The sequence below is a fragment of the Mesoplodon densirostris genome, chromosome 18, assembly GCF_025265405.1.
Source record: "Mesoplodon densirostris isolate mMesDen1 chromosome 18, mMesDen1 primary haplotype, whole genome shotgun sequence".
NCBI classification, from domain to species: domain Eukaryota; kingdom Metazoa; phylum Chordata; class Mammalia; order Artiodactyla; family Ziphiidae; genus Mesoplodon; species Mesoplodon densirostris.
The window spans coordinates 36,040,070-36,055,438 of record NC_082678.1 but is presented as its reverse complement, the minus strand read 5'-3'; the positions used below and the strand labels follow the sequence as shown (position 1 = coordinate 36,055,438).

Here is a 15,369-nt window from a genome sequence, read left to right as displayed (position 1 = left end):
GGCCCTGCCCCACCTGCTGGCCCAGTGCCTCCACAAACCTGTTGCCACCTGCCCCAGAGGCTGCAGGGCCAGGAGGAAGTCTTCTCATTGGCTCAGCAGCCTCAGAGTGGGGTTCAAATCCCAGCTCTGCGCTCACAAGCCATGCAACCGAGGGCAAGTCACTGCCCCTGGAGCCCAGGCTGCTCGCAGGCCCGCACGGCACCTCGCATCACTCCTCACAGAGGCCCCCCTGAACCCCAGGCTTGGACCTGCTCCCCCAAGGCCCAGGCTCCGCACACTCACTGCTGCCCCGACCCAACCTGGCAACCGAGTTCAGCAAACTCACAAAACTGTCCTTAGTGAACAGGCATTGTTTCCACTTTTTATTTCAGGAAGGAGAGCCGAGAGATTTGGGGGTGCAGGGCGGGGTGGTATTTAGAGAAAACACAGAGCCCAGACTCCAAATCCGCCACCCCAGGTATCTGCACTGGGCTAGGTCCTGGGATGTGTGCTGGGCAGGGGCTGCGCTGGGAGGGGGTGGCCCTTCTGGACTGGTCAGGCTGTGGAGGGCGTGAGCTGGGCCTTTAAAGCCCCAGATCTCTGGTTTCCATCACGGGGCAGCCCTGGGGCGGGGGTTGGATAGGGGGTTTTGTCCTGGGCAGCACCCTCCCTGAGAACCAGAAAAACTGGCAGGAGCTGAGAGGCCGCCAGGGACCCAAGTAGGCCCAGCTCCCTGCCCGGCATCAAGCCAGCCATCTGCACTAGGCCCTAGCTGGGGGCAGGTGGGCAACTTGCTCATTCTGCACTGGAAGGGGCGGGTAGGGGGCGGAGAAGGTGCAGGCCCAGGGACCCAAATAGGACCGCTTCCAGAGTCCAGTCTCACGGGAAACGCTGCCAGCCCAGCCCATCCCCAACCTCATCTAAGGCCCCAGCATGCTCTCCACCATCTGCCCATTGAAGAAATTTCTGCAAACAGCAGAGACATGAGAGACCCCTTCCTGGGGTGCATTTGTATTTTCCCAGTTTAGGCTCTGGTGAGTCCCACTGGGGGTGGGGGCAGGGCCACTACTTCTTCACAATCTGGATGACGTCCTCGTGCTCCATGGTGTGGGTCAGGCCCACCCGCTGCGGGCTGTACTTGGTGCTGGTGCCCTGAGTGGGGAGCGGGATGAGGGACCACATCAGCCTCTGTACCCACCCGGCTGAGGCTGACAGTGTCACTGGAAGGGGGTGGAGGTGCAGATGGGGGGGTCTAGAGTGGGGGGTCCCAGCGCCAGCAGACCCTGCAGCCTCTGACAGCAGGACTCCCAGCGGTCCACCCGGCCCGAATCCCAAAGCGGGAGGGCTGTGTCTGGTCTGGGTCAGCATGCAAGCCGCACACCCCGCAGAGCAGGACTGACGGACACCCCGGTCCCCATGCGGAAGGACGGGAGCTCCTGCCTGACCCTGAGGCTGCCCCGGGCGACCGTGCCCGCCTCCCGCCCAAGACTCACCCACACCAGCGCGTACTTGAACTGGCTGGCGAGTGACCGGTGGATGCGGTGGCACTGGGGGACGGGAGAGAGACGGATGGTGAGCCCGGGCTGCGCCCGGAAGTAGCCGGGCCCAGGGCAGGTGCTCTGGCGGTCCCCACGCAGCCTTGCACTCACAGCTGCTCTGGCACTCCTGCTTCCTGCCTCTATGGGGCCGCGGCCACTGAAGGACCTGGGCCTGCCCACCCACCCTGCTGGAAAGGCAGCCTTGACAGGTGCTCTGGCAGATGGATGAGGGCGGCTGTCAGGGTCCCCACCGGGCCTGCCTCTCTCACCTCCTGCAGCCCTGACCTGGAACCTCCCACATAACACGTCACCCCCCAGCCCAGGACGGCCCACGTCCTGTAGCACTCCCAAGTAGGGACAAAGTTCACAGGAACCCAGCGCTGTTAGAAGGCCCAAAGGGAAGAGAGCTTGGAGGGCAGCCAGCTCTTCCCCCCGAGAATGTGGCCCCCTGGCTGCACGGGCTGGGCGGGCGTGGTGGAGGCGGCCAGGGTGAGGACAGTGCGACGTCGCCTGTCCTCCACATGCCCACAGCCTCACAGGCCCCGGGCAGAGACCAAACGCCTAAGCCCAGACATGAGGCCTGCAGGAACGTTTCCGGGGGGCCATCCGGATCTGGGCCTCCTCTGGGTGACCAAGGATGCGTGGCCACAGCAGAGGACACTGCCGGCAGGGACGAGCACACACACCCGTCCTGACACTCGCTGTTTCCTAGACCAAAAGATGAAATCTGATGGTCCAGGTCAGCTCTGGCCTGCAAGTGCACTTGACGTTTTGTTCAGCTTGCCCCCGAAAGACAGAACTAGACCTGCCTGACAAGCTCAGGGTCACAGAGTTGCAGGGTCGTCCCCGGACCCTGGGAGCCCTCAAGGCAGACGGGGAGGGTGCCCTCCAGTTTGCTGCAGGTCCCATCGTGCCCTGGCATCCCTGACACCAAAGTCAGTAGGAGCTGTTTCCCACTGAGCCTGCTCCACGGATCTCCTTGGAGAGAAGCGTTCCTATGCACTTGTGTCTCTAGCAATGCGGGAGGATGGAAGGCCGCCCAAGGTCACCTTTTTCCTTTTTAAAATTTTTCCGCTGCACCGTGCAGCATGTGGGATCTTAGTCCCCTGACCAGGGATTGAACCTGCACCCCCCTGCAGTGTAAGCGCAGAGTCTTAACCACTGGACCACCAGGGAAGTCCCCTAAGGTCATCCTCTTTAATACTGTTTGTGGACGGGAGACCCTTGAAGCCCACGGTGCCTCTCGCCCCTGACGGCCCTGCCAGATCCTTTCTGCCCCTGGGGCTTATGGCCCGTGATCCTGTGCAGGCAAGGCTCTTGTCACCTCCACTAGGTGGATTGCAAAGGCCCCGGGGGCTCAGTTACCCCAAGATGGGGTTACCCCTCAATGTTAGTATGTGGGCGCCAGGGTGCAACCCCATGTCTGACTGGCTTCTCTACTTTGGGTCTGTGGTCAGCACCCAGGCAGGCCTGTGTGCACAGCATGGCACCTGTGATAGGTGAGTATCCAGGAAGGGCTGAGGCCCTGCAAGGCAGGCCTCGCTGGGACTAGATCCAAGCTCTGGAACCAAAGCCCCCGCAGGCCCCTCCCCACCTTCTAGCACCTGCTGCCTTCGACCCTGCGACCCTCCATGCCAGCTGGCAGCCAATGGCCCACAGTCCACGTCCACTCCTGCCTCGGGCCTTTGCACCTGCCGCCCCACTGCGTGGAACAGCCTTCTGCTCCTGGCCTCTCCTGCTTTCCCAACAGGTGTGGCAGAAGCCCCACGTCCTGAGAGGGCCTGAGAGGGCCAGGGCATGTGCCAATGTGCTGCCGGCCAGCCCCCACTGCACTCCCCTCGGTGTGGGACTGTTTAACTGCAGGATTGGGTGGCTGGCATCTGTTGACCCCAAAGGACCCCAGTTCTGGCAGGAACCGGGGCTACTTGGCTGGGCACTGACGCTCACTAGCGTGTTGGGTGCACTGAGCCCCCGGGGGCGGAGCCGATGGGGCGCGTGGAGGGGCGGGCTGCACGGGGGGCTGAGTGGAGGCAAGCATGGGGGAGACACGACTGGGAACGCACAACCCAGAATCATCCTGGGCGGCAGCTCTACTGACCGAACGCCTGAATGGCCCCGAGGACCCCACAGCCCTGGTGGGACAGGATGGTGATGACCGCTTCCCAGGCATCTTCCCCGCACCGGGCAGCAAGCTGAGTGCCTTACCCACTGGACCCCGTTCCACGCCGCCCCCTAACTGCAGCCGCCCCCTAACTGCAGCCGGGTGGCGGGACACACGTCCAAGCACCCAATTGCAACGCGGCGGCTGAGGGCCGGGAAGACGTCAGGCAGGACCCCGGGCGATGGGCAGAGCTGCCCCCACCCCGGCCTGGGCAGGTCTCCTCAACTCACCACGTGCTCCACAGAGGCCCCTTTCCGGAGGATGATGGCGTCCGTGAAATCCGGCCTCTCTGCACAGACGGACGGGGCGGGGCGGGGCGGGGCGGGGAGTCAGCAGGGTCAGGGCCCACTGCCACGCAGCCCCCCTCCGCAGGAAACGGAGGCCCTTCCAGTCTCCAGCCTTGGCCTGCCCTTCCCCCACTCCCGGGCACACCCTCGCTAAGAGCCCTGAACAGACTTCTACAGCCTTGACTCAACACAGAAAATCAAACTACACCCCAGTCCAGGGTGCAAACTCCTGCAAGCCCATCAGCCACAAGAGCCCCGGCCGAGGGGACCCGCAGATGAACCCGGGGTGGACCGGCTCCGGCCGGGCAGCCTCATCTCCCTCTGCAGACACGGCCAAGGTCGACGCCAACTGCCCAAACTCGGCCGCTAGGCCGTGGGGTGTGAGGCATGTGCACAGGGGGTGGGACGTCGGGGAGGCCCCTGTGTGCCCAGCGCCCTAAAGCCTTGACGTAGCGTCTGTCACTGCTCGGGGAGCCACTGCTGGCGGTGTCTATCCCATCCCCACATCCCCCTCAAGGCCAGCAGCCCCAGAACTCGGCATTCTTTGCCACAAGGGCTCAGGCCGAGGCCTCTGACAGGCTGCAGTAGAGGGTGGTGCCTGAGACGGGAGAAAGCCGTCATGTAGAGACTGGCTGGGCGGGGGCTGGGCCGGGGCTCTGGGCGCCCTGTGCAGATCGGGCGGCCCGGGGGAGGGGGAGGCCCGGCCGCTTCTCGGGCCGTGCGGCCCTGACTCACGGCCTCTCTTCTTGGTGTAGATGCAGGTCAGGGCCAGGTACTCCCAGAGCATCTCCAGCAGGTAGTCCAGGTTCAGCTTCATGCCGCAGCTGCCGGGAGGAAGGGGCCGGTCAGAGCATCCAGGGCTCCCGGCACCCAGGCCAGTGCGGCCCAGCTGGCGCCCATGGGGCAGCACAACCGCAGGCCTGACGGCGCTTCAGCTGCCAACACCTCTTGGCACTGTCACGTTCACGCCCAGCACAGCCTGCCATCTCTCCAGGGCCCTGTGGAGGGCACAGGGCACCTGTGGCAGCTGGGGTGGCCAGAGGCAGAGGACGACAATGCAGAGCCCACCCCCCGAGTGGCCCAGGGCTGCCCGGCAGGGATTTCAGCAATGCGGTGACCCCTGGCTTGGTCCTTTGCCGCTGTATTGCCCTCAGTGGGGACCCGCCCTCCCCTGCGATGCACGTGAGCAGGTACAGGGGTGGCCTGCAGGGCCCTGAGGACGCAGCCCGGATGCGGCAGCAGGAGGGGAGCCGAGCTGGCCTGTGGGAAGGACACCTGCTCTCTGCTGCTCTTCGTGGCCGCTAGGGACGCCCAGGAAGCAGTCCTCGAGTGGGCCCAGGACCCCCCTCTTCCCCAGTCCCCAAGGTCTCGCTCCCCAAAAGCCAAAGCCACCGTGACACTACAGAGCACCTGGGTGGAGCTGGGAAGCCAGCAGGGTGGGCACAAAGCCAGGCTGCCCCGACAGGGCCCCGCAGCCATGGCGTGCTGGAGTGCAGGCAGCTCCTGGGACCCACCCCTCAGAGAGAAGCCCCCACCTGAGGACTTCAGTCCCTTCTCCTTCCCAGCGGAGGTGACAGAAGCCACATCTTCCAGGGCCTCAGGAGCAGCGGGCTACAGCCTGGCTCTCTCTGGGGGTCTGCAGTTAACTGCTAAGCCACGAAGCCGCTAACCACTCTCACTCCCAGACCTTGGTGGATGAAGTCCTTCTGTTTTCTTAACCAGAGCTTACCCCATCACCCACCTGGCCCAGACAGGTTAGAGGGGACTCGGCCAAGGTCACCAGCAGCTACCGGGATGGCCTCCTCTACCCCGGGGCACACAGAGCCTGACAGATGGACTCCCACTCAGAGAGGGTGGCCGCGAGCCTCACCTAATGACCACGCTGTCAGGTTTCCGGGCCAGGCGGTCCACTTCCTCCATTGAGATCTGGTCGATTTTGTTATAAACCTGGGGTTGGAAAGGGGGAGAGGGGGTTGGGGGATGAGAGGAACAAAGCAGTGTGGCAACGGGGCCCCACCTGCTGACTCAAGGATGGGGAGAGGCTGAAGGGGCCTGAGGCCCCCGGTCCCCCAGAGAGGCTGGGCTGGCACTCCGGGGTCAAGCCCGAGGTGCCTGCGGGACTCAAGCAGTCCCTGGGGTGAGGGCTCCCCTCCCACATGGCTGCCCCGGGGGCTGGCACCACTTACATACAAGCAGGGCATGTACACGCGGTTGCCCATGATCACGTCTATGAACTCATCCGGGGAGCAGTCTTCTCGGAAGAGCACCTCCGCGTTGAAGATCTCTGAGGGGGCTAGGGTTAAGGGCAACCTGCGCGCCAGCAGCCCCCCACCACTGCCCACTGCCAGCAGAGCCTGAAACAGCTGATCATGAGATACGCTGCCAAGAGGGACTGTAAGGTTATCTGCTTTCACGGTTTTACATGATTTTAACGTTTGGGGAGCTCCCTCACTTTTCTCAAGGAAGCACAACGTGCAAGGGGTTCAATCAATATTTTAAATCTTTGCTGTTACAACAGAAGAAATGATGCACTTGCCAGGATCGCCAAGGCAGCCAGTTCCAGAGCCCGGAGCGCTGGTCCCGCTCCCCCTACGATGCGAGCTACCGTCCGCGGCCGCCCTGCCTCCGCTCCAACCACCGCCCCCAGCCTGACCACCCCTCGAGGCCTCCCCAGCCCAGGAGGCCCTGTCCCTCGCCATCTCGTCTTCCTTCCACACGTGACCGGCCTTGTACCCTGCAAGGAGCCAGGAGTGCACGGCTGCGGCCCAGCCAGCCTGAAGCTTGGGGAGCGTGAGGCAAAGGAGACAGAAGTGCCTCGTGTGAGCTGGCCGCAGCTTTCCTGCGGCCTGGACGGAGCTGGGTGATGTGGGCAGTCTGCGTCACCCGGGCCCCCGCTGCCCGAGGGCCACGGCCCCCCTCCCTCTCGCACCTTCAGGAAGGGTGCTATACTCGTGCAGGATCAGCTGCACCAGCTTCTCTGAGCACTGGGTCAGCGTGACCGTCGAGTTGAAGGAGATGCCGCCTCCTTTCTTGGGCTGGAGGAGAGAGGGAGGGGTGATGCTGACAGAGCGGCAGCTGCAGCCTGCACCCCTCACCCTGCGGGCCGCGGCTGGTCCCACCCCCTTGCCGAGGCTCAGGAGCCGAGACCTCACCTTGAAGTAGATGTTGGGCTTGTGCTTGTTGAGGCGGATGCCGACCGAGCCCAGCTCCTTCTCCAGCAGGGACCTGGTGGAGGCCCCATGGCCTTCACAGGTGCGCGGGGCAGGCCGTGCGGCCCCCACTCGCCACAGCCGGCCCTCCCACACCGACCACAAGCCGCCGAATGTCCCATCCCGGCAACCAAAGGTGCTGAGGAGGAGCCCCAGACCCTCTGGCCGGTCCGAAGGGAGATCGCCTGGCATGCGGCCAGTGTGCAGACAGGCCTGCTGTGCCCTCAGCTGCAGGCCAGGGTGTGAGCAAGGCTCTGCTGTTTGGGGCCGGGCTCCTGGCAGATGCTGGGCAGCAACGGGGCACCCAGGCCCCCGCAGGCAGGAGCCAGAGCCAGGGTGGCACAGCACAGCCCCATCCTCCGGACACAAGCCTCTCGGGGAGGCTGCCCCAGGCTGCCTGCACTGGATGTAGCTGTGGACAGTCCCGCCACTGCTCCCACATGGCAGAGCACCAAGCACCCCGGAACCACCCACCACGAGCTCAGGGACACACGGGCGGTAGCCGCAGTGTCCCGTTCCCCCCGCAGGGCCTTCCCAGGCATGTCAGCCCGCCCCGTCCCAAATGCGGACCTCTGCACCTCTCCCTTGGTGGCGTCCAGCATCATGATGACGACGTCGGCTGTGCGTGCCACGGCGATCACCTGCCGGCCACGGCCCTTCCCTGGTCAGGAGGGAGGAACGTGGTTACACAGTGACATGGGCAGGGCCACAGGATGCCCCCAGCCCACGGTGCAGACTCCCGCCCCTTACAGACCCACACGGACTCTGCCACGTGCCACCCCCGGGCTGGCACTTCTCCTGAGCCCTGTCTTACTCATGGAAATGTGTTTTAGGAGGAACCCCGACACCAGCGACTGGGGAGGAGAAGCGCGCCCCACTGCCCCCCGACTCTGTGGGCCCTGAGCTGGGTGATCTTCCACCACCTGCTCACTCAGACCGCAGAGCCACGTTGGGCAGTCGGTGTTATCTGCCTGTTCCAGACACGAGAAAACCGAGGCCTGGCTTAGAAACACTCAACCACTTGCCCAAGACCACAAAGCTACGTGGTTCCAGGATGTGACAAGTCTGCCCCTCCCAGAACAAGAGTTACAGAGAGGAAGCAGCAGAAGGCACAGGGGGAGGGGCTGTAGAGCCGTCACCAAGGTCAGACCCTGCCATCAGACAACCAGAGAAGGCAGGCACCAGGCCAAGGTCACGCAGCCACTTGGGGACTGAGGTCACAGCAGGGGCCCCGGTGGTCTCCAGGGGCCTCCTGACTATAGCGGGTGAGCCTCCCCCGAGGGGGCCAGGCCTCCTCCTGCTGGCTGGGATGGCAGGTTCCTGGGGGACCACCATCGCTGCCCACGCCAATCCAAGTAGGCAGGACCCCGCCCTGATGAGGGCGGTGGGCACGGGACCCCCAGGAGGAGGCTCCAACTCCAGTCCCGCATTGCACAGGTGCACGGTCGTTTAGGGCAGACGCTCAGCCGTCCGTCCCCGCGCTCCTCCCGGCCGTGAAAAGGAAATGACGACCCTCGCTCAGTCACAGGGCTGTCAGAGGATTAAGCGAGCCAATGGTCTGCACGGAGCTGGCACCTGGCAAGGGAGGGACGACCCCAGCAGGGAGCCACCTGCCACCAAAGCCGAGGGCGTGTCCCATCTCAGAGAACAGGGCTCTAGGACTAGGGCTCCACTGCCACGCGCCCATCCCTGGCGGGGTCCACCACACACTGGACGTGGGAACCAGAGCTGCCTGGTGAGCCGTGCGACCCTGGGCAAGTCACCCACCTCCTGGGCCTCGGTCCCCTCAGCTCTGAGGCCAGAGTCCCTCAGGAACAGAGCACTGGGCCCTGGGAAGGGCTGTGAACCCAACCCTCCCGTCAACCATCCACAGGCGCCCACAAGGGGGCCTGGGCTCCACCCCGCCCCCCCACCTGCTCCCCCTCCCACCTTGTGCTGCGCCTTCGATGATCCCAGGAAGGTCCAGGAGCTGGATGTTGGCACCTTTGTACTAGGATGCAGGAAAGGAGGTAAGGCGGGGCTGGCGGGCTGCGAAGGGGGCCTCCCGGACCAAGTCTGAGCTGCGTCCCCACCCCAGCCAGCCTGGCGCAGACCACGTCCCGCGAGCCGAGGGGCCGCCTGGAGGGCGGGGGTTTTTATAAGCCCCCAGCAGCCACTGCTGACGGTAACAGCTCTTCACAAGGAAACTGCCTCACGGTGGGAGGCCCAAGGCCACAGAACCCCAGCTACCCAAGGCTCCAAAGCTTCTCTGGGAACAGAAGGAGCCAGGCAGCCAGTCACGGGTGACCCGAGCCGGGGCGGAACAGGGCAGCGGGGCACAGAGGGGCACTGGGGAGAGCTGTGCATGCTGGCAGACTCTCGGAACCAGCCAGGATTGCAGGCCAGGCCAGGCGTCTCTGGGGTCCCGGCAGCCCCAGCCCCCAGCGGTGTCCGTGCTTGAGGGCAGAACAGCTCAGCCCTCCCCCCGCACATGAGACACACACACACACACACACACACACACACACACACACACACACACACACACACACACACACACACACACACACACACACACACACACACACACACACACACACACACACACACACACACACACACACACACACACACACACACACACACACACACACACACCACCCCCACCCCCCAGGATCTGGCAAACCCCGACTTACTTCAATGACCCCAGGGATGCAGGTCAGGGTTGTGAACTCATAGGACGCAGTCTCACTGGCCGTGGAGGTCATCAGGCTCAGGAAGGTGGACTGGGAGAAAGCAGGTCATTGCAGCGGGGGTCCTGCCCCAGCTCCAGGAGAAGCCCAGGTGTGGGAGCCTGCGACGCCGGGAGACCCCCATCCCCCCGGCTGGGGTGTGATGAGAACAGCTGGAAAAGTCACCTCTGGCCCTGCCTGGGGGGGTTCAACACCACAGGGCCGCCCTGTGCCTGAGGCCCCAGGCCTGCCTCGGGTGGACACAGGGACCTGGTTCCTAAGGGGGTTCCCCCGCTACATTGGGGCCCATCCCCAGCTCCACGGAACCTCCAGACCCTCCTGGGCCCAGAGAACTTGGAGCAGGTGTCGGTCCCACGGCACACAGCTGCTGCTCCCAGGAGGGCAAGGAGGCAGGGACACTCCCACCTGAGAGCACCGGCTGGTGGCGCAGGGCTGCGAGGGAGGGAGGGAGGGGAGCGCGGAAGGATCCGGATGGGACCTCGCGGCTGACCCAAGGTGGGAGTGGGGCCACACCCGGCCGGGACTGAGAGACCCGGCCTTCGGTCCTGCTTCTGCTGGGGACCCGGGACCTCGTCCCGGTCCCGACCTTGTGAAGGAGGTGACAAGGCAGGGGGAATGCGGCGACCACAGTGATGGACGCTGTGGCCCAGAGGCCAGCAAAGCAGCGGGCAGTGCCAGGAGGGCAGCCCAGCCCGGCCCGGCGCCCCCATCCTAGTCAGCAGGAAGCTGGGGCACAGCTCACTCACACGCCCTCAGGCCCCTGGAGCCCAAAACAGGGCTCGTGAAAGAATCACAGGCCTCAGATCACAAAGTCTCTGCCCAGGGGGCCTCTTGGAAACTTGAGGAAACGTAAAAACCTGGTGGGGTAGACAGGTGTAGACAGACGGGCGGCCCTGAGAGCCATGGTTGCCAGAGGCCAACCTGGGGGACACCCCCGAACCTGTGTGGCCCCTGCAGGAGGGAGGCCCGCGCCCTCCTGTGCTCAGACAGCCCAGATTCCCAACAGGGTCCAGACCCCAAGGGCACAGCTCTCGGTCACTAGAGTGGCTCCTCTCGGCCTGGGCTTCTCACCCGGGCGAGAAGGCCTTGCAGGCTGGAAAGTAAGATCAAAAGAAAAGGCTAAAACGAGTGAATCCACGACAACACCCTAGGAGTCAAAGCCTGGCTGTGCTCGCTGGCTGCCCAGGGGTCACACCCGGTCAGTTCAGGGCGCCCCGCCACCCTCACTCCCCGACGGCCTCCGCCTCAAGGTCCCCTCCTCGGGGCTCTGCTCACACACCTGCTCACAGGGCAGCCACCCGGCTCCACGTGCCTGCCCTTCCCCTCTCCTCCACGAGCTCGGGGCTGAGCGGGCAGGGGCAGAACGTGCCTGGCACGAGGCGCACACTCAGTGAACGCCTGTGCTCAGGGACAAGGCAGAGGCCAGCGGGGCCACTCCTGCTGGAGAGTCCCTGCCGGGCCCGGGGAGGCTGGGTCTCCTGCGCCCTGGAGCCGGCTCAGAGAGGAGGGAGGGGGCGCGGCCGCAGCAGAGCGGAGACCAGCCACCTTCCTCCCCGAGGCCTGCGGTGCCCATCACTGACCTTACCCACAGAGGGGAAGCCGATCAGCGCCACGCGGGCATCGCCCGACTTCATGACATCGAAGCCCTCGCCTTTGGATGAGGATGATTTGGAGGGTTCCAGGAGCTGGGCCCGATACTTGGCGAGTTTTGCTTTCAGCAGGCCCAGGTGATACTCGGTGGCTACAAGACAACACAAGATGGAAGGTGAGTGTCCCGGGTGGGCTGGGAGGGTCCCATACGCAACCAAATACACGCAACCGAATGCTGGCCGGGGCCCTCAGAGCCAGACAGCAACCGACAGACAGACATGACCCAATGTCCGTGGTTCTCAGCCAGGGTGGCACCACTCCCCTTCAGGGGGCATCCTGGAGGGTGTTTTCAGGAGTCGCTGCGACGGTGAAGTGATGGTGAAGTCCTCACGGGCACTTATCAGGCAGGAGCCGGGGAAGCCCGCAGCTCTACAAGGTGTAAGGCAGACCAGCAGAGCCAAGAACTGTCCCGTGTCGCAGGGCCACAGAGGGAGCCTGGATTAGGATCTCTGGGGCCCAGAGCCTCACAGGGCATTTTTACAGCGTTAACAGACACTGACATTCCCAGGAGTGGAAGTATGTGTATGTTGAGGGAAGACTATGGCATGTTTTGTTTGAAACTTTACCTCGACGGGCTTGCCTGCTTGGGACCCCAGGCTGCCAACAGGGAGGTCTCATGCAGGGGACGTGAATCACCCACACGACACACCTGCATCATCTGCACTGTGGCCGCCACATGCCCAGTGATTCTGCCCAGAGGTGCAAACACCTCACCACCTCTTTGTAACTCCATTGTATCTTGGCTGGGCCCCTACATTCACTTATTGAAATAAACCCTATTTTAATTATAAATTACTTTCCTTTTTCTCCTTCTTGATATCCATTTTTTCCAAATTCTCACGTACATAAGTTACACTAGTGATGGGGAGCTGCACTGCAGGGCGGCGAGTGGGTGGTACAGGACCTCAGCTACATGTCATGTTGCTGTGGTCAGGTGACCGGCCTGGCCACTTCCCGTCTCCACCACTGTCCCTCTCATTCGCACAGTCCAACTGCCCGTTCTCGCCTCAGGACCTTTGCACTTGCTACCCCATTTCAATCTCATCTTCCCAAGGCTGGCTTCTTCTCAGCTCAATGTCACCTCTTCAAAGAGGCCTCCCCTGCCCAGTCGTGCAGAGGCGATGTCACGCAGAGCTTTAGAGCCTGTGTTGGAATTCCATCCTGAAATTACGGGCCATTTTACTTTGGAAAAGTTACTTAACCTCTTTGTGCATCAGTTTCTTAATCTGCAAAATAGGGATGTTAGCAGTGATAACTACTTCTGCAGATTTCTGTAATTAAAGAAAGCTCTGGGAACAATGACCAGCACGTAGTAAGCTCTCAATACAAGTTGGTTATTATTACTGTCTGCAGTAACCCCCACCCCTGCCAGGCCCCTCGCTGGTCCCCTTTGTTGTCTTCATGGCTTCTCAGCACCATTTGAAACTAGAGCCGACCCCGGAATAACACGAGTTTGAACTGCACGGGTCCACTTATACGGGAATTTTTTTCAGTGATATCACAGTGCTGCATGGTCCGTGGTTGACTGAATCTGTGGATGCGGAACCGTGGACATGGAGGGCTGGCTATCGGATGCAGCATTCTCAGATCGTGGGATCTGCGGTGGGTCCCGGAACCAATCTCCCCCTCCCCCATACCAAGGGACGACTGAATCTTATTTCTTTGCTTCCCTCCCTCCAGAAGGGCAGGATGCCCAGCTTCCGGTGTGGTGCTCAGGAAGTGTTTTGGCAAGTGAATTGAGGGCAGTGAGAAGTGGTCAAGGACAGGCTCAGCAAGTCAGGTTCACGTGGTCCTTTCTGTCACCCCAGCGCATGAGACTCTGAGCATCTCTGAAGGGAAGGACTAGGTCTTGATCCCTTAATCACCTTTACATCCCCTCCTGGACCACTGCCAAAGCGGCAGCATCTCAAGCCTCCTTGCTACTTTCCTTGAGCCCCATGGATGATACTCTGCAGGGCAGCCAGGGGGAACTTTTAAAACAGAAGTCTCTGCTGCTTAACACCCTCCACTAGCTTCCACTGCCCTTAGAACACAACCTGGACTCTTTCACATGATCTACAAGGCCTACACGACTGGCCCACTCCTTTCCCATCCTGCACTCCAGCCCCAGACCTTCAGCTCCTTCAACAAGCCAAGTTCATTCTTGCCTCAGGGCCTCTGCACCAGCTGTTTCCTCTGCCAGGAACAGTCTCTCCCCAGGTCTTTGCATGGCTGGTTCCTTCTCCTCATTCTGGTCTCAGCTCAAACGTCCCCACCTCATGGTGGTCTTCTCTGATGAGCCCACCTTAGTAGCCCCAACCCTTACCCCGACACGCTTGCTACATCACCCTAGTTTGTCTTCACAGCGTTTATTATTGGCTGAAATTATCTTGTGTCTTCAGCTACCAGTTCACAGATGGTCCACTGAAAGGTCAGCTCCATGCGGGCAAGGATGTGCCAGCTGTTCACTGCTTTAACCACAGTGCCTGGCACCTAGTAAGGGTTCCACAAGTATTTACAGAATGAGAGTGAAGGAAGCCCCCCAACTTCACAGCCAAGGGAGGACAGACACTGAGACCAACCACCGGCTTGCTTCCTGCTCCTGCAATCCCACAGCAGGGCTGGTCAGGCACTGGGCCTCGCCCACCAGAGCCAACCACATCTCCCACTACTCCAGACCCTCCTTCTCATCTAGACTCTTCTCCTCACTCTCCCATGAACACGCCGTGCTCACCTCAGCTCCCGTGTCTTTGCCTCAGCAGTGCCCCTCTCCTGGAATCCCCTCCCCTCAACCAGCTCAAGTCCCACCTCCTCCTGGAAGCCTTTTTGGGTGTCACCGGTCTCCTCTCCTCACGAGCTCCCGCAGCCCTTAGAGTCTGCGCCCAGATCTGATGCTTCATCAAGTGCTACCTATGCTGCAGGATTCACTTTAATACCGGGTGCTCACATGCGTCCAGTGCTTTGCAAACAGAATCTGGTTTAACCTAGTTGTGAGCTAAGAGGGGGCACGGGGTTATTACCCTCATTTGCAGAGGAGGACACTGAGGCTCAAAGAGGTGAGGTGACTTCCCAAGCTTTTCACAGCAGATACGAGGTGGAGCCGGGGTCCAAACCCAGGTCCGCCACACTCAAGTCCTGACTGCCTCCACCCCACCGAGGGGCTCCGGGCAGCTGGCGAGGCTGTACCTGGGGGGGGGGGGGGGTCTCCTCCTGGACTTCCGCCCACAAAGGAGCAGAGCGCCAGTCCACCAGGCCCGACCGCCAGGAGACCCGGCTTCGAACCCCGACCCCGCCTCTCCGGGTCGGATGCTTGCTCCGTATGCTGGGGTTCTCTACTCGGCCCCCTGGTCTGGCCCTGATCCGCGCCCTCGGGATCCCGCCCGGCTCCTCCGGCTCCGGCAGCCCCACCCCCGCCCGCTGCAGACGCCCCGCCGGCCCGGCCCTCACCTTTGTTCTTCTGCGTGCGCGCGATCTCCTTCTCGATCTCGGAGATCTTCTCCAGGATCCCCATGGCGGCGGCTGAACCAGGCGCACGGGCGAGACAAACTGCAGCTGCTCCGCGAACTCCGGCCCGTCGGCTGCGGCAGATCAGCGTGCGCCGGAAGTCCACTGAGAACAGCGTCCGCGCGCGCCCGGAGCGCCGGGATTCAGAGTCCGGGCGGGCGACGTCGAGCGCAGTGCCAGACGCTATTGGTTCCGCCCGCTGGGCCAGCGGGGCTGGGGGCTGGGCCAGCGGGGCTGGGGGCTGGGCCGGGCCGGGCCGGGCAGGGGCGTGGCCAAGCTGGCGGGGGCGTGGCCAGGCGAAGAAGTGCAGGAGCGGGGCGTGGGAGACAC

The 15,369-nt window shown here is 62.8% G+C and overlaps 1 protein-coding gene across 1 annotated transcript; it reads right to left on the bottom strand.

The window, feature by feature from the left end:
- Positions 1-349: 349 nt before the first annotated feature.
- On the bottom strand, positions 350-15,140 carry DRG2 (developmentally regulated GTP binding protein 2). Its single transcript, XM_060081786.1, has 13 exons — positions 14,983-15,140; positions 11,487-11,647; positions 9,850-9,939; positions 9,104-9,164; positions 7,745-7,835; positions 7,118-7,190; positions 6,910-7,000; positions 6,152-6,249; positions 5,836-5,912; positions 4,701-4,789; positions 3,909-3,967; positions 1,473-1,526; positions 350-1,131 (listed from the first exon to the last, which is right to left on the bottom strand). Exons 1-13 carry the CDS (start codon positions 15,044-15,046, stop codon positions 1,045-1,047), a joined length of 1,095 nt encoding a protein of 364 aa, XP_059937769.1. The 5' UTR covers positions 15,047-15,140; the 3' UTR covers positions 350-1,044.
- Between the last annotated feature and the right edge of the window lie 229 nt (positions 15,141-15,369).

Excerpts from the sequence above, each read along its gene's own strand:
- DRG2 (XM_060081786.1), bottom strand. The coding sequence starts at position 15,046 with ATGGGGATCCTGGAGAAGATCTCCGAGATCGAGAAGGAGATCGCGCGC. Across the intron at positions 9,165-9,849 it reads GCATCCCTGGGGTCATTGAA|TACAAAGGTGCCAACATCCA; the intron begins GTAAGTCGGGGT and ends CCTGCATCCTAG. Across the intron at positions 5,913-6,151 it reads TGTACATGCCCTGCTTGTAT|GTTTATAACAAAATCGACCA; the intron begins GTAAGTGGTGCC and ends TTCCAACCCCAG.